The sequence below is a fragment of the Hypanus sabinus genome, chromosome 10 (genome assembly GCF_030144855.1).
Source record: "Hypanus sabinus isolate sHypSab1 chromosome 10, sHypSab1.hap1, whole genome shotgun sequence".
In the NCBI taxonomy this organism is placed as follows: domain Eukaryota; kingdom Metazoa; phylum Chordata; class Chondrichthyes; order Myliobatiformes; family Dasyatidae; genus Hypanus; species Hypanus sabinus.
Genome location: NC_082715.1, coordinates 40,579,417 through 40,603,833, shown reverse-complemented (window position 1 = coordinate 40,603,833; position 24,417 = coordinate 40,579,417). Strand labels below are relative to the sequence as shown.

The following is a 24,417-nucleotide window of genomic DNA, read 5'->3' as shown; positions in this document are numbered from 1 at the left end:
CTTAGGAATTGCCAAATGAAGGTAGGGATATCTTCATTCTTCAAGCATTTGCAAATAAAATTGAAGTCTTCAGAGTAATTAATGGACATCTCCACTTGTGTCCTGAGCAACAGCTATAGTGATGTTCTAGAAAAGGGATGAGCTGTCTTCAACAATCCTTCCCATGTTCTTTTGTTCTAGATTTTCTTCTTGAATTTCACCATGGGTCCTTGATGTCATATTTAATCAAATTCTGTTTGTTTGTTGGTTGCAGGGATATTCTCATCAGGGCCTTTTGGTATTCAAAGACCAAAGTAAAAATGAGCTTTGAAGCCAAGTGGTCCTATTGAAACTCAAACTGAACATGTTGTTGAGGAAGCAGTACCTTACAGCAATGTTCTACCACATTTCTGGTGTTTGACTCATCAAACAGGAATCGGATTGATCTTTGTTTCCTCCGGGCCAGACATACTGGGGTAAATTTTCACATCTCATTCAGTACAGCCTACTTGAGGGCCTGAAACCTTCCACCTCATTTTGCTGACTCCTGACAGCTGCTCATATCTGGAAAGCAGAAAACCAGGACTTGGGAGACCGCTAAATAATTCCTGGCAGCCTTTTTTTTTAGGCTTGCAGCAAGTAGAATCACTTCAGTGCAGTCCAAAAATCACTGAGATAAGCTCCAGGTTCCACCTTTTAGAAAGAAACGAGGGATTTGTAGGGTTGTACTAGTATTCAAAAGTTATTAGACAGGTTTAAAAAAAATGTACTGGAATGGTTCCAAGGATGAGGGGCAATAGTTATGTGAATAGACGGGCAAAACTTGGATTGTTTCATGGCAAAGAAGTTTCAATAGAGTTGTCTGATATTATGAAAAGTTTAAATGCAGCGAATAAAGAATACATGTTTCCAATAGCTTAAGGATCGGTGTCAAGAGAGAAGAAATTTAATGTTATTCTTGAAAGAAATAAAGGCAATAGAGAGGAAACTTTTTTACTTCGCAAGTAGTCAGAGTTTGCATTGTTTCAAACATTGGTAGATACATGTTTGATAACACAACTGAAACATGAATTCAATTAATTTAAACAAACAAGGAAAGCAAAATGTGGAAGTACTGGTGCTGAATTATTCATTAATACTACTCTCCAACATCCCATTTCTTCTCACAATGACTGCTTATGTTGAGATTATTATATTCCTAAATCTTTTCCAAAGATTGTCAGCTTTTCAAAGTGGAGAGGCAAATGAGTTTCTGAGATCCTGACAGCAATGCTGTCTAGAGCTTAGCTCTTGGTAGAGTCACCAATGGCAGTAAAGTAAAGGAGGAGGTTCCAGACAAAGACTGATTCAACAAAGACCTCAGTGGTGGTGCTAACAGAAGATGATGATACATCACAATGGCAGTGAAGGCAGAGGAAGGCTGCTGCAGCGAAAGGTCCCTAGATGTCTTGTATGCCACAGCACTGGACCCTGACCTTAATCTGTCAAGGACCATGCAATGACCGTTTCATTCGTTAGCTTCCCTCTTTAAACCAAGTCACACAAAGGCATTCTCCATTAAGGGAATAATCCCTTGGGAAAACGTCATAGACAACTCAAGTGATTGGACTACTCCTAGATATGTCAGTCCAATGCTATAGCTGTTGTTAAGGGCAAAATGACTATCTACAATAGCAGCTATCTGCAATGATTCCTGCTCCATGAAGTTTCTCACATCATTCAGATCAGGGTGTGAGGTACAATAGCATAGACAAAATCAATATATACCTCACAAACAAGTGAAAATCTGTAGATGCTGGAAATCCAGAATATACCACACCATATCTTTATGTATCAATATTTATCTCTCACCAGCTAGTTTGAGTGTTGCACTGGTGGAGGCAATCTGCCAGACTAATATCTCTTAAATGCAAACACAAAAATATGAAACAGTTCTGATGAAGAAGATATGAGCTGAAATGTTAATTCTATTTCTCTTTCCACAAGCACTGGCTGACCCACTGAGTAATTTTTGTTTCACATTTCCAAGAGCTGCAGTGTTTTCTGATATTCATGAAATGGCCTTGATCTTCATTTTTTTTAAAACCTCTCGATGTCAGTTTTGTGTTCAAAACTAAATTGCCTTCCAACTTTTATGATGCACAAATATAAAAGTATATGGGATCTACATACATACTATTATGTACAGCTATGTTCTCTCTAAGCTGTGCGCGTGTGCGCGTGCACAAACGTTTTTCAACCAGTGCAAAATGGAAATTAATCTGCGCACAAATGGTTAATTATCTAAAATAATGTAGTAATTAATTATACTTACTGAAAATAATCTTTTAGCTAAATGTTTCTGTTAACTAGTTAGTCGGTTTTTCAAATACCACAATGCATGTCACTAAATTACATCACCTCACTTTTCCTGTTCCAGTTTGTACAGCTGCATCATGGCGGCAGCCATCTTTGGCGGACAGTGTTCATATCGTAAAGTTTACAAAGATCTGTTTCAAATCCTGTAGATAGCTTACTAAGTTTTTATTGAAAAAAATATTGATTCACTATGTCAAATTCAAAAGAAGCGAAAGGCGTGAAGCGCAAAAGAACTGCAAATTTGTGTGAAGTTGAATAGCTTAACAAAATAGTAGAAACTGCCACACCTAAAGCTCATGAGGTCATGAACGTTCAGCTACGAGAAATATTTATGTATGATTAGGAAACTGGAGTTATCCGTTTGTATTGTCGTGATGCGAAAGTTGCTGGAGAATTTGCTAGTGGAAAGAAGTGGGATGATATTTGGAAACTTGACTTTTTGAAGCATCATTTGACAAGTAAATCACATTTGGACAGTGTACAAAAGCTCAGGCAATAGAACCCGTCATTACCTGTTATAGGAGTGCTACGCACGTTACGGTTGAGTATAGATGAACAAGAGTGAAAACGATCAAACCCAGAGGTGATCAAAGAACGGATAAATGCCAAAGACAGGAGAGAGAAAAAATAACTGAGTGACTTAAATATGTATGTTATTTTGTTGTTATTCTGATCAGTTTTATGTCAAATATTTTGTAAACCTACATAAACTGTGTCATGTGTGCATTCAGTGCGCACATACTTCTGTCAAAGGAAAAAAATTTGCACAACATAAGATTTTTGCGCACACTGACTACTAAAAATTAGGGGAAACATTGACGTACAGTTACTATTCTGTATTCCCATAGCATCCAAGACATCTTCAAGAAATATTGCCTCAAAATAATGCTATCCATCATTAAGGACCCCCATCAGCCAAGACATGCCTTCCTTCTCACTGTTAACAACAGGAAGGAGGTACAGAAGCCTGAAGATACATACTCAGCAATTCAGGAACAGCTTCTTCCCCTCTGCCATCAGTTTTCTGAATGGACATTGAACACATGACCACTACTTCACTAATTTTTATTTCTGCTTTTGTACTTCTTAATTAACTATTTGATATACATATATATACTTAGAATAATTTGCAGTTTTTAAAATATATTATTATGTATTGCATTGTAATACTGCCACAAAGTTAACAAATTTCATAGCTGATGATATTAAACCTGATTCTGATGAAGTGACTATCTCCGTATTGTCACCACGAATGAGGAAGAAAATTATTAAACCACACAAGCTTGGTCCTCAATGAGACAATCGAAGGACTGAACACCAGCGCTTGTGCTGAACACGTGCATGGACTCAAAAAGACATTTACATAGATCTCTACATTTCCACTTCAATGTGCCTAAACATTCAGCATGTGGTCAGAGCACAACAGCTTGCAGCATGATTGACAACTGGTTTTGAAATTTAAATATTTCAGATTACCTTCTCTGGTTAAGCAGTGCCTTCTGACATGGAGTGAAGCTTACCGTTCTACCATTATCTGCTTTAATAATAAAATGCTAGAAACCAGAAACACAATTCTCAGACTTTGGAAAGATAACACTGCTGCAGCTGAAACAAATAACAAAAAGCTAAAATGAGATCCATGGTTAAGTTTGACATACCATTATATGGAACAGAAGCTCAAATATCTTCACTGGTTAAAGTTCACTGAAGGTGATACAAAGGTGCACAATTCCTTGCTGCCTTTTCTGTTAAAAAAAGTTCAGCATTTCCTGTCAATGTTAAATATGTTTCTCCTGTCATTTACAGAAACCACCCCCACTTCCTGTTTTCAGCACGAGTCTGAGAAATAGGGCCTTACAATATTAGCTATGTTACAGACAGCAGACAGAATCGACTTGCACATGCTCTCAGGCCACTAGGTCTATAGGTCACCAACCAATATTGTTCTTGGACATAGATCTTCTTTTAAATACTATTATCCTATTACTATTTGATGCTTAAATAACTTCACAATATTTCACTAATCTAACTAGTCATACAATTCTAGGTTCTTTCCCATGATTTCCTCCTTTCTATCTTATCTCCACTTGCAGATGATACAACTTGGATTTCTTTGAAAACCTAATGTCAGGACCACTTCTTGCTCAACAGGGAAAGCTCTTATCACTCACCCACTAAGAACATTATCTCATGCTCAAAGTATCAGGTTTTATACTTTATCGTATTGCTTAAACTTATAGTCAAGATATCTTTTGCACACCATGGAGGATCAGATTTGCCATTTTTCAACTCTTTATTCAACAAGCTGATTTGGTGCTTGGTCCAAGAAAGATCCTATTTGCTCTTTCGGGGTTAAAATGAGCAGAAACTAGCTTGAAAAACTAATCATACCACCCCATTATACTTACGTTCAGAAAATCCTATCATAGATTTGATCAAATGTAAATGGTAAGATTCAACTAATTTGCAATCCAAATTTTTGGTGTATTTTCTAACCCACATCAAAAATACTGGAACATAATGGTCCAGCTTCTCTAAAAGCTCTAACAGAAACTCAGAAGAGTAGAGAGATGATTCAATTGTGGGTGAGAAAGCAAGACTCCACAACGTGTGAGAGTCATCTAGTGTTAATTCAGTGTATTTATCTATGCAGAATTCTGCAAATTTATGTGATGTAAACCAGCATGCAAGCTTAGTTGTGATCTTATGTCTATTCTTCATAAAACCTTTTGGCCAGAAAGAAAGGATTAAAGACAAATATATCTAGAGATTAAGGCAATTGTTTGCTAGTTTTAGGATTCTAGCTGATCTCAGAAATAATCAAAAAGTTTGAATATTTGTCCAGTTCAATAAAGATAAAACAGAACATTTAAAAAAAAATTCTCTCTCACTTCCTACCACCCTTCCCCCTACCCGTCATCCTATCATTTGAAAGTGTATGTGGGCAGTAAAACAGACCTATATCAAAGTTTGGATTCCTGTCAGTCAGCCAGACAACTTCCTCCACAAGTACACCCAGGAAAGTGAGATGGAAAGTGTGGTGACCTCACCACCTTTCCACTTGATTATAAGGTCTGTATCTGCCCTAGCAAAAGCCATACTTCTTAAAGTGGGTAGTGAATCAGTGTCAGTGGGTGGAGAAAGAATAACCTTGCAACTACATCAGTGCTACATCACTGCCTCCAGTTTGGCAATCAATTGGTATGTGGGCTGTATTTCTCGATTAGTCAGTCTCTTGCTCACATACTTAGGTTTGATTTCCTTTCAAACTTTTCTCTTGAAGTCTTCTATTCATGCAGTTTCAGATTTCATACTGCTGATTGCGTGCTTGTATTCTCCAAAGATTTTAGTAGCTTCATCATCTACTATAAACACTCTCCCTTCACTGTTCCATATCTAACCTTCTTCCGAAGATGCTTATTTCAACACCGGTGCAATGGATGCACAAGTGGCCTAAATCAATCTAATCTGAATGTTAGATATTAACAGCCATCTATTGCCAAGAACGTAAAATCCAGGAACTATTACACAGCACAAGCTAAAACAAAACTAGAAACATCAGACATAATGCGGAGGCGGACCGAAGTCAAGATGGCACTGAAAGACGACTCCTTTGCTTGTATCTTCGGAAACAGCTCTACTTCTATCTTTGATATCTCTTTTTTTTTCCTTTTCAAGGTTCTTTTGAAGACCCTGACCTGGAGTTACACTCTGCCTTCAGTTCTTCGTGGGAACAGGACCTGCTCTCCGGGCCTCACGACCAGCAGCTTTTTGATATCCCAAGGACGCGGCCTGCAAGACGAGCACACCTTCAGGGGTTCCGGGTTTTCGTGGCTCTGGGCACCTGCTGATTCTGGGCCGGTGTCACTGACTGAAGTGTCGCGGGAGAACATGGAACATCGGGAGCAGAGGGTTGACTGCCAGGGGTTGTGTGTCTGGACAGCTGTGCCTTCCTGGTGCTGACTCTCTGGGTGCAGAGCTCAGAAAAAGAGACGCAACAGACTTTTAACTGTTTGTTATGCTCCCCTCTCGCTGTGAAACAGGGACACCTCTTTTTCCTTTATTAGGCGGAGAGAGAGAGCCTGTGGTATGTTGAATTACCGAGTGAATGAGTAGTCTTTGGGGTACTGCAATTCTGTGTCTTTATTGATGCTTTGCTGCATGCTTAAGTGCTCAGAAGAGGGTGCCGATGCTTTTTTGCTGGTGGGAGTGGGGGCGGGGTCGTTGCCTTGTTGCTGCTTGTGTATGGCAGGGAACTTTGGGGTTCTAACTGTCTAAACGTTTTAACTATCATTCATTCTTTGGGACTCTCCTCTGTTTTCTTCCGTTTGTGAAAGAAAAGAATTTCAGGATGTATGTTGTATACATTTCTCTGGCATTAAATATACCTATTGAAACCTAAACATTTTACTCTGGAAATAGTCATTCACTTTAGAATACAGGAAATAAAATTTATAAATTGGCTGTACATAAATACAGCCAACTTGTTGCAGGGGTGGTGGAAGAGGACAAGCCCCATCTGTGGAAGAAGAACAATGAGACATATCCAAGCTAAGTCCAATTTAACTGGCTGTCAGACTTGTTGGAAACTTTTAGGAAGTCCTAAAAGTCCCTGAAATCTACAAGTGGTCAAGAACTATCAAGTTAAAATTGCTACACATTAAAAAAAATCTAAGCACTAAAAAATTCTCTCAGTTAAAGATTCTCTCAGTTAATTTAAAATCATAAATCACATAATTACCTTTGTGACATGCAGCTGTTCCTCTGCAAATACTGTAAATGCCACAGCTTTGAACTGCCATTGGATTCCATGTTGGAGCACAGTTGGGGAAAGGTGGAAATAACTGGCCAGGGCAATCAGGATTTCTGCATTCACATCTGTAAACTTGAGAATCCTGAACTTAGTGACACTTACATAAGGAAATGCCAACAGATTCATGCTGATATTGCAGCATTTCCCTGCAAGATCTCAGGTCACTAAGTCATAAAGATACAAAGTACATTTATTATCAAAGAATCTGTGGAATATACAACCCTGAGATACGTCTTCCCAACAGATGGCCACAAAACAAAGAAAACCAAAGAACCCGTTCAAAAAAAAAAATCAACCCTCCTCCCAAACAGGCGAAAAAAACCAAATTGAGCAAATAGCAACATAAAAGAAAAAAAAAGATAAAAAACACAATATAAAACATAACATTGACAGAGTCCAGGCATATTCAGTTTAGCTCAGTGCTCATTATCTGCAGGCCACCCCAATTCAAAATCGCCCAAGATAGCAATAAGATAGAATGACTGGAAACATATCATAATGTGAAAGAAAGAGTCCAATCCACAAATGGCGTTGATTAAACCTTGCCCAAGATGCAGGACTCCGGCACCATCTTACAAAAGCATCGAGGGAGAGAGAGACCACTTAAATGCAGGGATCGTTCCCGGAAGCAGTGAGCAAGAGGGAGCGAGAGAGAGATAGTCACATGCAGGCACCTTGCTCCATCAGCAATGAACAAGAGACTGGTAAGACAGTGCTGAACACCCACTCGCCTTCTGCACTTGCCTCGAAGATTGTAATCTTCCTCAGTGCTTTAATTGGCAAGATCAGTGAGAAACAGAGTCGATCATGAGCTTGTGAACCATCACCAGGCTTCTTGGCCTTGAGGCTGCATGCTTCCTTCAAACCCTCATGGAAGACACTTGGAGACAGCGATTCGCTCCATTAGCCCGAAAACACACCACCAAAATGTAGATCACAGGCTCCAACGGTGGCAGGACCACATTTGAAAGAAAAAGACTAAGTGAAAGAAGGAGTTTGGTGAGCCATCTGGAGGAAGTTGCCCTTGTTGAAATTTAGCATGATAATCTTACTATGAAGTGCCGTGGATGTTGGTTGTATAAAAGGTGCTACAGAAATGGCAGCTGCTTTCACTTTTTGACTTCCACTAAAATATGGATGAGGCTGATCAGTCACATTTCAAATAAAAACAGATATAAATGGAATAACTCAACAGATCAGCATTTGAAATACTGACTGCTTCTTTCACTATGGATGCTCTCTGGCTTATGTACCTTCATATATATTATGGTATTTTATATAAATATATTATGATATGTTTGATAATACTGTATTTTCAATTTTTGCTTTGGATTTCTAACATCTGCAGATTTCTTCTATTGCTAAGTTTCTAAACTTTCCAGTGACTAACAATGAGCAGTCTGACTTACTTGTTTTAAGAGTCCACTGCATTTGTCATTTGTTTGATTTGGATGGGTCAGTTACATGCATATTTAACTTACTTAAACAAAAAGATGAAGCAAGGCTTTCACTTTAATTGTTTCCTTTGGGATCTTTTGCTGTTACCAAGAAATAACAAACCAATGGCCCTCAGTCACAGTGGACCTTCAACCAGAAGCATCTATTTATTTCTTGCAATGTTGGGTATCAGAGAGTCCTCTCACCTCCCGTTTTATTACAAGAGGAGGCACAAAGATACATGCAACAACTTTATTTTTAGCAATAACTTTTTCCAGGTGTTTCCACTGAACTGTTGGTTATCTGATTCTATTTTGGGAAGTTCCTGTTACATACTACAGATTTTTTAAAACAATATATGTTTACTTCTAGAAATCACTTCTAATCTGTTGTGTGCTATTCAATGATCTAATGCAAAAATCCTATTCTGAAAATAACTGGATGTGTTATTGCATACTTAATTGTAATATTCTTAAAATCAACATCACCTTGTATTGTCATCTGGAAGACAAATCAATTTAGCTTTAAAACATAATCATAAAACATATCATCCAACACAAATTCAGAATCAGAAATCAGCTAATATGTTAATTCTTTTTATACTACTGTGCATCACTATGTTACATCCAATCCCCAACAGCACAAATTATTCAAAGGCTCTTCAATTGTTTGGCAAGATTTATAAGGGCACAAGTTCTTATGTCCAGCTGTGTTGTTGGGTCTTTGTACTTTTGATTTGCTGGTTCCCTGCAAATTTTGACAGCTGAAGTGTTTGAGGGTGATTGTAATAGAGCGGACGTACTTGTTTGATAATTGGGAGGGAGATGCAATTAATCTGCCATCCATTTAGAACTCATATTGTTAGCCAAGTTAAGTTAACTTAACTGAAACCGAAAGTCTTAAAATTAGATTCAGGCTCATTATCACTGACATATGTCATAAAATGTGTTGCTTTGTGCTAGCAGTACAGTGCAAGACAAAAATTACTATAAATTATAATAATTAAGAGGAATAATAAGAGTGTTCATGGGTTCATGGACTGTTCACAAATCTAATGGCAGAGGGGAAAAAGCGGTTCCTAAAACATTCAGTGTTGGTCTTCAGGCTACTGTACCTCATTCTTGATGGTAGTAATAAGAAGAGGGCATGCATCGGATGCAGAGGGTCCTTAACGATGGATGCTGCCTTCTTGACAAACTGCCTTCTGAAGAAGTCGGGGGGATAGTACCTGTAAAGGAGCTGGCCAACTCTACAATCCTCTGCATCCCCTTTCGATCCTGCGCATTGTATCGTCTCTACCAGGTGGTGATGCAACCAGTTCAGAATATTCTCCACGGTTTATCTGTAGAAACTTGCTAGAGTCTGTGATGATATACCAAATCTCCTCAAACTCCTGATTAAGTATAGTTTCTGGCATGCCTTTTTCATGATTGTATCAATGTCTTGAGACTAGGATAGATTCTCTGAAAAGTTGACACCCGAACTTGAAGCTGCTCACCTCAATCCAGACTTACCCTTCCTTAAGTCCACAATCAATTCTTTTGCCTTTCTGACATTGCATGCAAGATTGTTTTTCTGACACCACTCAAAAAGCCAATCTAAGCGCTTATGTAAACCTCCTTGTCGCAATATCATTATCATGCAATTTATATATTTTTAAAATTGCGGTCAAGAAATTCCGTACAATGAAATAGGACATGAAAATGCAAAGAAATGTTTATTTTTCTACAACCAGATGCTTATTATTGTGCATATATTTAAAGTTCCTATTTTCTCTAAAGATGTGGTATATTTTACTTGGAGGTAACATAAATTTTGGTGGCATCCTTCCTGATGTAAAATTCATTTTCAGTCTACTTTTCTCAGAATACTTCCATCGAACATCTTGGTTGGTTCCTTTCAGATTATGACAGGTAATGTGATTTACACCTCATGTAATAGAACTTTGGCTGCTAGTAGGAATTACCATTTGCAATGTTGCCCTTGCACCAGGTAAACTGGCAATCTTATTAACGGACCTAGAAATGAACTCTTACACAGATTCCTTGTTGGGCTAAATATTGGTGTCAGAAATCTAACATCAATTATTTTACCATATGGAATGGTTAGTAAAAGAACACAATTTCTTTAGAATTTCATCTGTGTGATATCATTACTGTACATCTGGGAATTCCTGCTAGGTTGTAATCTAATTAAAGCAGTCAAGTTCTTCTGGATATTGCATAGCAAAGTTTGAGTGGTATATAGTTACCATCTAGAAACTCATGGAATTAGGTTATAAACTCAGTTATTACTTCTTAAGCCTCCTATTTTTAAAAATGAAACTTTATTTGGGACTGTTATTTGATTTTCTGTTTCCTGCCAGTAGCAACTTCCTTCTGTGTTGTGATAATGGGATAATGTCATTAAGCCGCTAAGAAATGTGATGCCATCATCTTAAATCTATTGAGAAATGAACTGCAGATGATGACAAGGATTATGTTTTGTCCTGAGTGTATTCTAACATACTGAAATGATAAAGTATCCATCGAATCAAAAAACAATTATGTGAACTTTAGTTATCCAGTAACATTCAGACAATTAATACTGAAGCATAACTCTGCTCCTAGCTGCTGTAAGTGTCAAGTAAAATAAAGTAAAATGCTAAACTATTCATGGAGTCAAGCCGCATCTGTAAACATAGAAACATAGAAAATAGGTGCAGGAATAGGCCATTCGGCTCTTCGAGCCTGCACTGCCATTCAGTATGATCATGGCTGATCGTCCAACTCAGAACCCTGTACCTGCTTTCTCTCCATACCCCCTGATCCCTTTAGCCACAAGGGCCATATCTAGCTTCCTCTTAAATATAGCCAATGAACCAGCCTCAACTGTTTCCTGTGGCATAGAATTCCACAGATTCACCACTCTCTGTGTGAAGAAGTTTCTCCTCATCTCAGTCCTAAAAGACTTTACCTTTATCCTTAAACTGTGACCCCACGTTCTGGACTTCCCCAACATCAGAAACAATCTTCCCGCATCTAGCCTGTCCAATCCCTTTAGAATTTTATACTTTTCAATAAGATCCCCCCTCAATCTTCTAAATTCCAGGGAGTATAAGCCTAGTCTATCCAGTCTTTCTTCATATGAAAGTCCTGCCATCCCAGGAATCAATCTGGTGAACATTCTCTGTACTCCCTCTATGGCAAGAATGTCTTTCCTCAGATTAGGGGACCAAAACTGCACACAATATTCTAGGTGCAGTCTCACCAAGGCCTTGTACAACTGCAGTGGAACCTCCCTGCTCCTGTACTCAAATCCTTTTGCTCTGAATGCCAACATACCATTTGCCTGTTTCACCGCCTGCTGTACCTGCATGCCCACCTTCAATGACTGGAGTACAATGACACCCAGGTCTCGTTGCATCTCCCCTTTTCCTAATCGGCCACCGTTCAGATAATAATCTGTTTTCCTGTTCTTGCAACCAAAGTGGATAACCTCACATTTATCCACATTAAATTGCATATGCCATGAATTAGCCCACTCACCTAACCTATCCAAGTCACCTTGCATCCTCTTAGCATCCTCCTCACAGCTAACACCGCCGCCCAGCTTCATGTTATCCGCAAACTTGGAGATGCTGCATTTAATTCCCTCGTCTAAATCATTAACATATATTGTAAACAACTGGGGTCCCAGCACTGAGCCTCACAGTACCCCACTAGTCACTGCCTGCCATTCTGATAAGGTCCCGTTTACTCCCACTTTTTGCTTCCTGTCTGCCAACCAATTCTCTATCCACATCAATACCATACTCCCAATACCGTGTGCTTTAAGTTTGCACACTAATCTCCTGTGTGGGACCTTGTAGAAAGCCTTTTGAAAATCCAAATATACCACATCCACTGGCTCTCCCCTATCCACTCTACTAGTTACATCTTCAAAAAATTCTGTAAGATTCGTCAGACATGATTTTCCTTTCACAAATCCATGCTGACTTTGTCCGATAATTTCACCTCTTTCCAAATGTGCTGTTATCACATCTTTGATAACCAACTCTAGCATTTCCCCACCACCGATGTCAGACTATAATTCCCCGGTTTCTCTCTCCCTCCTTTTTTAAAAAGTGGGGTTACATTAGCCACCCTCCAATCCACAGGAACTAATCCAGAATCTAAGGAGTTTTGAAAAATGATCACTAATGCATCCACTATTTCTTTGGCTACTTCCTTAAGCACTCTGGGATGCAGACCATCTGGCCCTGGGGATTTATCTGCCTTTAAGCCCTTCAATTTACCTAATATCACTTCCCTACTAACATGTATTTCCCTCAGTTCCTCCCTCTCACTAGTCCCTCGGTCCCTTACTATTTCTGGAAGATTATTTATGTCCTCCTTAGTGAAGACAGAACCAAAGTAGTTATTCAATTGGTCTGCCATGTTTTTGTTCCCTATGATCAATTCACCTGTTTCTGACTGTAAAGGACCTACATTTGTCTTGACCAATCCTTTTCTTTTTACGTATCTATAAAAGCTTTTACAGTCAATTTTTATGATCCCTGCCAGCTTTCTCTCATAATCTTTTTTCCCTTTCCTAATTAAGCCCTTTATCTTCCTCTGCTGGTCTCTGAATTTCTCCCAGTCCTCAGGTGTGCCACTTTTTTTTTTGCTAATTTATATGTTTCTTCTTTGGACTTGATACTATCCCTAATTTCCCTTGTCAGCCACGGGTACACTACCTTCCCTGGTTTATTCTTTTGCCAAACTGGGATGAACAATTGTTGTAGTTCATCCATGCGATCTTTAAATGCTTACCATTGCATATCCACTGTCAACCCTTTAAGTATCATTTGCCAGTCTATCTTAGCTAATTCACATCTCATACCTTCAAAGTTACCCTTTAAGTTCAGAACCTTTGTTTCTGAATTAACTATGTGACTCTCAATCTTAATGAAGAATTCCACCATATTATGGTCACTCTTACCCAAGGGGCCTCGCATGACAAGATTGCTAACTAACCCTTCCTCATTGCTCAATACCCAATCTAGAATGGCCTGCTCTCTAGTTGGTTCCTCGACATGTTGGTTCAGAAAACCATCCCGCATGCATGCCAAGAAATCCCCTTCCTCAGCACCCTTACCAATTTGGTTCACCCAATCTATATATAGACTGAAGTCACCCATTATAACTACTGTTCCTTTATTGCACGCGTTTCTAATTTCCTGTTTAATGCCATCCCCAACCTCACTACTACTGTTAGGTGGCCTGTACACAACTCCCACCAGCATTTTCTGCCCCTTAGTGTTATACAGCTCTACCCATATCAATTCCACATCCTCCAGGCTAATGTCCTTCCTTTCTATTGCGTTAATCTCCTCTCTAACCAGCAATGATACCCCACCTCCTTTTCTTTCCTGTCTATCCCTCCTGAATATTGAATAGCCCTGGATGTTGAGCTCCCATCCTTGGTCACCCTGGAGCCATGTCTCTGTGATCCCAACTATATCATATTCATTATTATCTGCACATTCAATTCATCCACCTTGTTACGAACGCTCCTCACATTGAAACATAAAGCCTTCAGGCTTGTTTTTACAACACTCTTAGCCCTTATACAATTATGTTGAAAAGTGGCACTTTTTGCTTTTTGCCCTTTTTGTAAAGAGTTACAAACTTTGCAAGATGAGCATTGGTGTCATGTCAATGAGCATGATTTGGAATGAGAAACATTTAATAAAAGCACTTTTAAAAGAAAGGCAAAGGATGAGAGGGAAGAAATAACTAAATATAACATACTGTAGAATGGAAAAATGGAAAACTTAAATGATGAAAGACACAGTAATGGAAGACAAAGGAGAGTTTAAGTGGCATGGGAAAGAAAATTAGAATAATTTTCAGAAATTGAGGAGCAGCATCTCATCTTTTGGTTTAGCTCTCTCCAGCCCTCCAATCTCAACACTGAGTTACACTCACACCATCTTTTCCAGTTCTGGTGAAAGATCACCAAAATTAAATTTAAACTCTCTTTCCCTTTAATCAGACATCGCCAGGCATTGCTATTCTCATTAGTCTGTTCATTGAATACAAACCACCTCTCTTGAATTAGACCATAAGATATAGGAGAAGTAGGCCATTCAGCCCATTGAAAATACTCCACTATTCAATCATGACTGATCCAATTCTTCCAGTCATCCCCACTCCCCTGCCTTCATCCCACACCCTCTGATGCCCTGGCTAATCAAGAACCTATCTATCTCTGGCTTAAATACACCCAATGACTTGGCCTCCCCTACCATGGGAAATAACTTTGCCATATCTAACCTGTTCAGGCCTTTTAACATTCAAAATGTTTCTATGAGATCCCTCCTCATAGGGAATACAGCCCAAGAGCTGCCAGATGTTCCTCATACGGTAATTCTTAGATAGTTCTTTGGGGTCGAGAATGACTGCTTCTGTTCCATTTCTGGGCATTCTAAAAAGACTAATGAGACTATTGTGGGAACTACTGATGTTTAGCAGGAAGTTCCAGATGTTACAGGGATGGGCAATGAGGGGGCATTTATAATGCACTTACTGTTGCTTATGAAAGGCTTCTGTGTGACCTTGACATTCTCAAACACATGTAAAATGCTCTTTTTTTCATTTTGAGTATCATTGAGCTCAGAATTCCCAAGAATCAGTGGGAATGATACATTTCCCCCAGGAGGCTCTGAAACATCCCTGAAGCTTCTCCTGTCAACCTGGTAACCACTTCCCATGAGGCGTCCGTTTCGGCAGCCAGATGTCAAGCGTCTGAACGACACTCCCTCTGCAACATGACTGACAAGAGGGTACCTAGGGCCTCAGCTCGAGAAATATCAGCCTAGAAGTGTATTTAAGTAAACTCATTTTAACCTCCCCTTCTGTGCAAAATAGCCACACATTTCAATTTTAACTCACAGGATGGCTCAAATAAACATAGTGTGACCACTGTTTAAAGTAATTTGTGTCTCTTTAACCTGGTGGAGGGCACACAAAAATGCCCAAGTTATGATGCCATTGTTCATCCATGGGAGGGGCACAAGTTGAATCTGACTTCCACAGCTTAAAGCCAACTTCCAAAATTCACATCTTAAAAGAGGGTTGCCTTGGTGATGCAACAGGAGGTGGAATCATTCAAGGTCCAAACAGTTTGCTGAAGAGATAGGTGAATACAGGAGATATTTTCTGATGTACCAGAGGAGGCCGACTGATGAAGTGGAGGCTAAGAATGGGATGCTCTAATTGGAGACTTGAGCATCATCTCAGAATCACCGAAGTGCCAGAAGGAGAAATGAGCTGGTAAGATCAATATGTGGCATTTTCCAAAGAACAAATGATATTACACTAGAACATCAATGATATCACACATACAAGACCATAAGACCATAAGATATAGGAGCAGAATTAGGCCATTTGGCCCATCAAGTCTTCTCTGCCATTTCATCATGCTGGTTCAATTTTCCTCTCAGACCCAATCTCCTGCCTTTGCCATATCCCTTAATCCCCTGACCAATCAAGAATCTATCAACCTCTGCTTATTCATAAAGACTTGGCCTCTACTCTTGCCTGTTGCTAAGAATTCCACTCTCTGGCTAAAGAATTTCCTCCTCATCTCTGTTCTAAAGGGACACCCCTCTCTTATGAGGCTGTATCCTCTGGTCTTAGACTCTCCCACCATAGGAAACGTCCTCTCCACATCCACTTTATCAAGGCCTTTCACCATTTGATAGGTTTCTTTTGAGGTCACCCCTCATTCTTCTGAATTCCAATGAATACAGGCCCAGAGCCATCAAACACTTTTCATATGACCAGCCATTCAATCCTGGAATCATTTTCATGAATCTCCTTCGAACCCTCTCCAGTTTCAGCACATCCTTTCTAAGATAAGGGGCCCAAACCTGCTCACAGTACTCCAAGTGAGGTCTCACCAGTGCTTTTATAAAGTCTCAAAATTACATCCTTGCTTTTATATTCCAGTCTTCTTCAAATGAATGCTAACATTGCAGTTACCTTCCTCACCACAGACTCAATCTGTAAATTAACCTTTAGGAAATCCTGCCCAAGGACTCCCAAGTCCTTTTGCACCTTAGTTTTTAGTTTTCTCTCCATTTAGAAAGTAGTCAACCCTTTCAGTTTTTCTACCAAAGTGCATGACCAAACAGTTACCAATACTGTATTCCATCTGCCATTTCTTTGCCCATTCTGCTGATCTTCCTAAGTCCTTCTACAGCTTCGCTACTTCCTCACAACTACCTGCCTCTTCACCTATCATCTGCAAACATTGCAACAAACTCATCAATTTCATCATCCATATCATTGACATATAATTTAAAAAGAACTGGTCCCTACACAAACCTCTGTGGAACACCATTAGTCACTGGCAGCCTATCAGAAAAGGTTCCCTTTATTCCCACTCCTTGCCTTCTGCCAATCAGCCACTGCTTTATCCATGCTAGAATCTTTCCTGTAATACCTTGGGCTTGTAGCTTGTTAAGCAGCCTCATGTGCAGCACCTTTTCAAAGGTGTTTTGAAAGTCCAAGATCACAACATCAACCAATTCTCCTTTGTATATCCTGCTTGTTATTTCTTCAAAGAATTCCAACAGATTTGTCAGGCAAGATTTTCCCTTGAGGAACCCGCGATGACTACAGCCTATTTTAACATTCGCCACCAGGTACCCTGAGACCTCATCATTAACAATTGACTCCAACATCTTTCAAAACTCTGAGGTCAGACTAACTGGCCTATAGTTTCCTTTCTTCTGCCTCTCTCCCTTCTTGAAGAGCAGAGTGACATTTGTAATTTTCCAGACTTCCAGAAGCATTCCAGATCTAAAGATTCTTGAAAGATCATTACTAATGCCTCCACAATCTCTTCAGCCACCTCTTTCAGAACTCTGTGGTGTGCACCATCTGGTCTAGGTGACTTATCTACCTTCAGATCTTCCAGTTTCCCAATAACTTTCTCTCCATTAATGGTAACTTCACATACTTAATGCCCCCTGACACTTGGAACTTCCACCATACTGCTAGTGTCTTCCACAGTGAAGAATGATGTAAAATACTTATTTAGTTTGTCTGCTATTTCCTTGTCCCCCAGGTATGGTGGGATATGGACAATCAATTCTTTGGGTTGAGACCATTCATTTGCACTGATGAAGGGTTTTGATATATTCAAGCAAAGGTGTGTCTCATGCTTCATTTTTCCTATCGATATGGCTAACCACACACTTCCCCTTATCATACCTCATCAGCCATCCTTAAATACTGAGGTGTTGTCAAAGAACTGGAGAATATAATTTTCTTACCCTTGCTCAGAATGGATTCAAGCAGAATGCTAGGAACTCCAAACTAGCTTGTCTAACTTTAGTGATGGGGAAGCTTCGAGAAACAATGATCTGGTAAAAGAATAATATTTCACTCGGAGAAGTTTGAATTAATGAAGAATCAGGTCAAATTCGTTGATAACAAATTGAATTTGAATAAATCAATTTGAGATATTGTTTTGAGGTTACAGAGGTGGCTCATGGAATTAATGTCTGACATATGGATTTTCAGAAGACTTCTGATAAAATACCACACAAAGTTTGGTTAGTAAAACTGAAACATATGAAATTAAAGACACTATGATAATTTAAATGACTTAAGTGTGGGAATCAAATTTTCAGACAGCGGATCATGGTGGTCCCCAAAGGTTAATAATACTAATACCAATGCTCAGAGTAAACTTGCACCATTTTCACACAATATAAAACCTCGAGGTTTTGCCAGCACTGTTCTCAGAAAGAAATCAAACAAATGTTACCGACTGCGTTGCTCCATCATAGGTGAAGATTCTATGTGCTGAATACCATTAGGTGTTGAAAAAACTTAATGATTTCACACTGTAATCAAGATCCATTTGGTGAGAAGGATGGCCCTCATATTTCACTTTTTAAACTGGTGAAGTTAATCACTGCTGGAAAATACAGTTTACTGTGCAGAATTAAAAACTTGTGCTACCAAAAGGGTATTCAGCAATGGCTATCATATTGCACGAGGAATGGTCACTGTGTAGTTGTGCAATTAGAAAATGGAAGTCTGCAATATGCCGAGTACTTCAGCATTCAAATATGGAGGTTTTCATGCCACCAGTCCAGTCAATGGCACTCTACACCACTGGAAACCTATAAATCCTGGTGAATCCACATCAATAGGTGATGAGTTCTGCTCTCCTGAAGTTGAGAATGTCTTGATCTTCCTCATGCAATGGCATGTTACTAACTGTGAGATGTTTAAGATGTCCCATGCAAAAACTAATGATCTTCTTGACTTCCACAATCACTAAAAAGAGTCCTATAATTACTTTGCAAGGCCAGTTGTGATTTAATCTTAGCATAGTTCCAATAGCTCCTTCTTAATGAAGCAGAGCCATTTTAGGGATTATTTCAGCTGACATGCATGGGGGTGAAGATTTCAGAGAACACAGTCTTGTTGGATGGATCCTCTGGTTGAGGAACTCCTCCCTCTCCCTCTTTTAACAGATGGGCCCATCCTCCTCATTCTCATTCACACAATGTACTGCGGGGAACCAGTCACCAGCCTCCCATTCTGTTGTCAACAACAACTTCCGTTGTCTGCACATACCTTCCTTTGCAAGTTTACTGTAGACTTCAAAAGTTGCCATGAGACCTGGAAAAAGATCAACTCCCCTATTTTATTAAACTTACGCTTCACAAGCTATGAGGAATTTAAATAGCCAAGAAAAAGAATTTCAGGGTGTATATTGTAATAATTTCTCTGATATTAAATATACCTATCGAACCTAGCACATGTTATGTGGCTTCTTCCTGTTGTTCTCTGTTGAGTTCTTAGTATAAGTTGAACACATTGTCAATTACATCACTGAATTTCACCTCAACAGTTCTGGCACTAAATCAGCTTGCACATTGATTAGCATCAGAATCTACTTGCTCCGTATAATCCAGCATGCATGATCATTACACATTCTGCTGCCCTTCCCAACAAAGCAGGTGGAATGAACTGTACTGCAAATATGTGATGTGAGTCAAGCAGCAAGCAAGCACAAGTTGACATCTGTAGAACCCAAACAATAGAAGCTTTGGAGCTGAATAGTGCCAGGAAAAGAGGTGTTGGCACCTTTTATATGTTTAGAAGATCCCAAAGTACTCGATGGTCTATTGCTTGTCTTACCTATGTAACATAACAAACCATGTGGTTGTGATGGTGCAGGTTCAGAAATGAAAACTAAACAGGTTTTCATCCTAATTCTATTTCAAGTGCTTAAAGGGTCCCTGGTTGCCATTCACAACGATATTAGAGGGCATATTGCTCCTTACTCTTTTGCTTGCTTGATAACCACAGGAAAAGGTTACCATAGCTTGCCAACAAACTGAAAACAACAATATGCTTTATAAATCAATAACAGTAAATTCTCTCAAAATCTTTCAGTGATAGATAATGTTCTAGAATTATCTAAGACTGCAGGCGAATTCACGATATACGAGGCTGCCATTTGTTTCTGTAGCACAGCATATGAATGTACACTTAAAAGCCTAAATAAATTTCACAACTGTCATCCAAGAGGAGTGATTGATTTACTTCTGCCTTGAGCTTACAGAAGTATTTAAGGTAGTCTTGTTCTGAGTTTCTGGGAATTGCCCGTCAGCATTAAGAAAACTACTAGTCAAACCATGACGAAATGCAAGTTGCCCACAATTTCTGAGTTCCACAAAATGTGAATTTCACAACACCTATGACTAAAAAGGATGCAAAAATTTGATAAGCTATCTAATTTATGTTTTTGATTATTTCATGTGCATCTTGTAGTGAAGGAATGGTATCATTTACTCATTCACAGACTGTAACTTTTTAAGTGGAATCATAGCTTCAATATGTTGTATCAAAGATAATAATTTATTGTCATATAAAGACCAAACTTTATCCCCAGATCAAATCTTCAAGATAAAAATCTGTTTAAAATTAAAATTCTTTGAAGCTGCGATTTATCAAAATGTAAAAGATAATCAATATCTTTAATACAATACAATTAATGAATGTTTAATCACCTAATCAACATAATTAGATCAAAGGCTTTGATCTACACGGGTTGTAATTTTTTTTATTTCTACTGATCAAATCTCACACTTCATCAGAAACAAAAAAAAATGACAAATTATACTGACAAATATTAAGGAATCTCACATCAATAATACATTTTAGTATTTTGATATCAGATCAAATTTATTATCACTGTCTTATATCACATGAAATGTGTTGTTCAGCGGTAGCAGCACAGTACAAATATATAAAATTACTATAAATTACACAAATAAATAAATAGTGCAAAAATGGTAGTATTCATGAGTTCATGGGCTATTCAGAAATCTGAAGCAGAGCAGAAGCTGCTGCTCCTTAATCACTAAGTGTGGGTTTTTAGGTTCCTGATGGTAGTAATGCTAAGAGGGCATTTCCCAATGGTGAGGGTCCTTAGTGATGGATGCTACCTTCTATTGGCGCCAGCTCTTGAAGATATCCTTAACAGTTGAGTGTTGTGCCTGAGATGGAGCTGACTGAGTCTACAACTGTCTGCAGTGCCTTTTGAAATTATGCATTGGAGGGTCCAAACCAGGATACTGCACATCTGTACAAATTTGCTAATCATTCATAACAAACCGAATCTCTTCAAACTCCTCATTAAGTAGAACTGCTGATGCATCTTCTTCATAATAGCATTGATGTGTTGGGCCCAGGACAGATACCTGGAGATGTTGACCCGCAGGAACGTGAAGCTGCTCACCCTTTTCTACCACTGACCCCTCAATGAGGACTGGAGTGTGTTCTCCCGACTATTTTCACTGTCACAATGTAGGAAACTTGATGTCCAAACTTTGCACAACAGGATCCCACAACAGCTCAGTACTGACTGGTTAATGCAGTGACGGTGGTAGTGTGGTTAATGCTAGCCCAGCTTAGTCTCACCTTTGAAGGATCTCCCTGGGATTTTTCCCATCTTCCTGAGAGAGCAGACAGGCCTTGGTCTAATGTTCTGACCTGAAGGATGGCGTCTCTGTTCACCAACACCCCAGGAGCGAGGAGGGGTAGGGAGAGGATCGCCTGCCTCTGTCTGATCTGCCTTCACTTTGAACTTCACTGCCAGATAGAACATGCTTTAATGACACCATGTGGCCCAATGTTACAAGTGGCAATGGTTGATTGTCGAGACAGGAGCTAGCACCATATTAGGGTTAGAAAGAATCTTGATCATACAAAACCGCAACATCTTCATTCCTTCCAATGTGTTGACAGTGCTGATTGGAGCAATGAGTGTGAAAATCATTTTGCTCTAAAAGATCATGATTGATCTCCGAGTGCTTCACTTTTCCCCCGTTTACCCTCATGTATAGTCAACTGATATATTTTTCCCCAGAGTATAAGGGATATAGTGGACAAAGTTTCTTCAGGAAGACTGATGAATTCCAACACTAATAATTACAACATGCTTTGATACATCTAACTTGATGTTAATACTGAAGATCACAGGACTAATTGATGAATATAAATCAAGAGCATCTTAATGCCCTGTGGAAAAGTACATGATGTCTGAGCTATGATATCATTGACCTAACAGCTGATCATTCAGTAATTTGGCCACACAGATCACTGCAAAAATTACTTAGCTTGTACCAAACCAATCAAACACATCATCATCTGCAGCCTCATTCATTCTCTGTTTGTGATTCTTCTTGGGTAGTTAGAGGTTATATCATTCAGACCAGAGGCACAATCTCTTCTCACCACAAGCTATTAAACTTGTTCAGTTTTCACAGACAGCATTACTATGGTGCAAAACAATTTCTCATGATGCTGACTTCCATCATTACCTGAATATAGAAGATAGCACAAACACTTATAAGTTTATGGCCATTGAACAAACACATTTTTCTACATATTTTACTACATAGAAAATATACTTAAGAAGGTGTTACGCACTGTAACACAAACTGGATCCAGCCACACATGTTATATGGCTCACCCCTCATAGAGACGTGAGTCTCACCACCGAGCTGCGGATGCCAACCGGATTGTCCAGAGGCAACTCGCTCTTTCACAAGCACAAAGATGGTCTGGCTGCTCCAACAGTAGCCCTCACATAGGTTCTGGGACAAGGAGGGAGGGGTAGGAGTTGAATCAGAGACAGGGTGAGAGATTAGGAGGACTAGGGGATTGACTAGAAGGGGGCCAAGCAGGAGCTGGCAATGGTCTACAGGACTGCTGTAGAACTGGGAGGAGCCCTCCCTCACCTCCCAGATCCACATTCAGGTAAGTATTTTTTTCAAAAACTTACCTTTATGGTGGCAGCCTCCAGCGGTCCCTTTAAGGACTGCTGGTTCGGCCGCATGTAGACACGGTTATCTTGAATGCAGCTGGCCCGGTGCCAGAGAAAGGAGAAGACCTATGCAGAGGAAAATTGTTATTGGGATTTCTAAAATAAAATAGGCTCATGGGCATGTTTAATGTTAAGAGACTTACTTGAATTTTATGTGCTTACTATTAAAGTCAGTGGCTGAAAAAGAAACACAGTAACCAAAAGAAGTTGGAGTAAAACTGTTTCAACAATATATTGTATTCAGGCCAGTTATTGGCTGGTTGATAACTTTTCTTCCTTGTCCTGTGTACAGAATTAATTTTTGTATTTAACCAATCAGATACATGGATCAATTTAAACTACTCCCTTACATTTATTCAACTGCCAAAATTTATATTAGGGGCCTAATTAATTTAATACTTTTGTTATACATACAGAAAGTTAACACAACCTTTATACTTTCCTCTAATTATCCCATTTTCATTGGAATTGCAAGAGTGGTAATGGGAAACAAAACAGGTTTTTGGCTGAGCCAGTTAACAACAAAATAAGGAGTTTTTACTCAAGTTTTTCTTTTCTCAGATGCCTTGACAAACAATCTTAAACCATAGACTGATAGATTAAAACACAGCTCCCCTTGTTATAACTAACTGGCCATCTTATTACAAAAGTATGAGGATATACCCGTGATATCTTGCTGCTCACCATTAATAGAGACTATATTTTAACCTGGTCCAGGCATATTGATCCCGGAACTGAGTTTGTGACCACTAATGGAAACTGGAGGGGATACAAGTCTTAAAGGTGAGCATTGCAATTCCCACATAAGGAAACATCCAAGACAAGGCAGCTAAACAAGGGGAATGAAGCCTGGTAACATGGGAGGGGGGTGTTATTATCTATAGGTAAGTTACGGAGGAACATTACTGCTCCTCATGTTCCATAAATAGCTTTCAAAATTGCAAACATCAAAGCAATCGCATGGGCTACATTCCCACTGAAGTTAGATTTCATTCGCAGATCCAGGACAATACAAGCCGCAGTTAGCCAATGCTAAAAGCGTCGCTGGATAATAATGGTAGCATTGCCTTTGGAAGTAAGCCTCTCATTCGGCATGAACATGTGTGTTTGCTCTCTTTGAGTGAGCCGCAAATTAAAATGGCCCAAATTAGTAACACTTTGAGAAGCTCGTAAAGCCAATTTGATCGCCGTCATGAGCAAGGCTAGATTGGGAGCTAAGTTTGGAAATTTTCACACCAGCCAGATGTGTTGTTACCACTCATATACTGGCTTCCACAAAGCAATTGCTGAAACAATTTTATGATAAATTTGCAATAACAACGAGAGAAAATTCATATTTTCACCACTGGACTCACCTTTACTTGGATAATACTCAAGATCTCTTTACCCTGATGTTACTGCTCTGTAAATTCCATCAGTAACACCCATGAAAAATAACTTCT

The 24,417-nt window shown here is 39.2% G+C and overlaps 1 protein-coding gene across 5 annotated transcripts in view; it reads right to left on the bottom strand.

Moving 5' to 3' along the window:
• Window positions 1–24,417, bottom strand: part of dnmt3ab (DNA (cytosine-5-)-methyltransferase 3 alpha b) — a 487,596-nt gene that overhangs the window by 365,195 nt on the left and 97,984 nt on the right. For all 5 annotated transcript variants that reach the window (XR_009514305.1, XM_059981717.1, XM_059981718.1 and 2 more), the window contains exon 4: window positions 22,934–23,041. Coding sequence is in view for 4 of the 5 variants with exons in the window: in XM_059981717.1 (XP_059837700.1) it covers window positions 22,934–23,041 (108 nt within the window). In the remaining variant the exon portion in view is untranslated. The remainder of the gene's footprint in view (window positions 1–22,933; window positions 23,042–24,417) is intronic.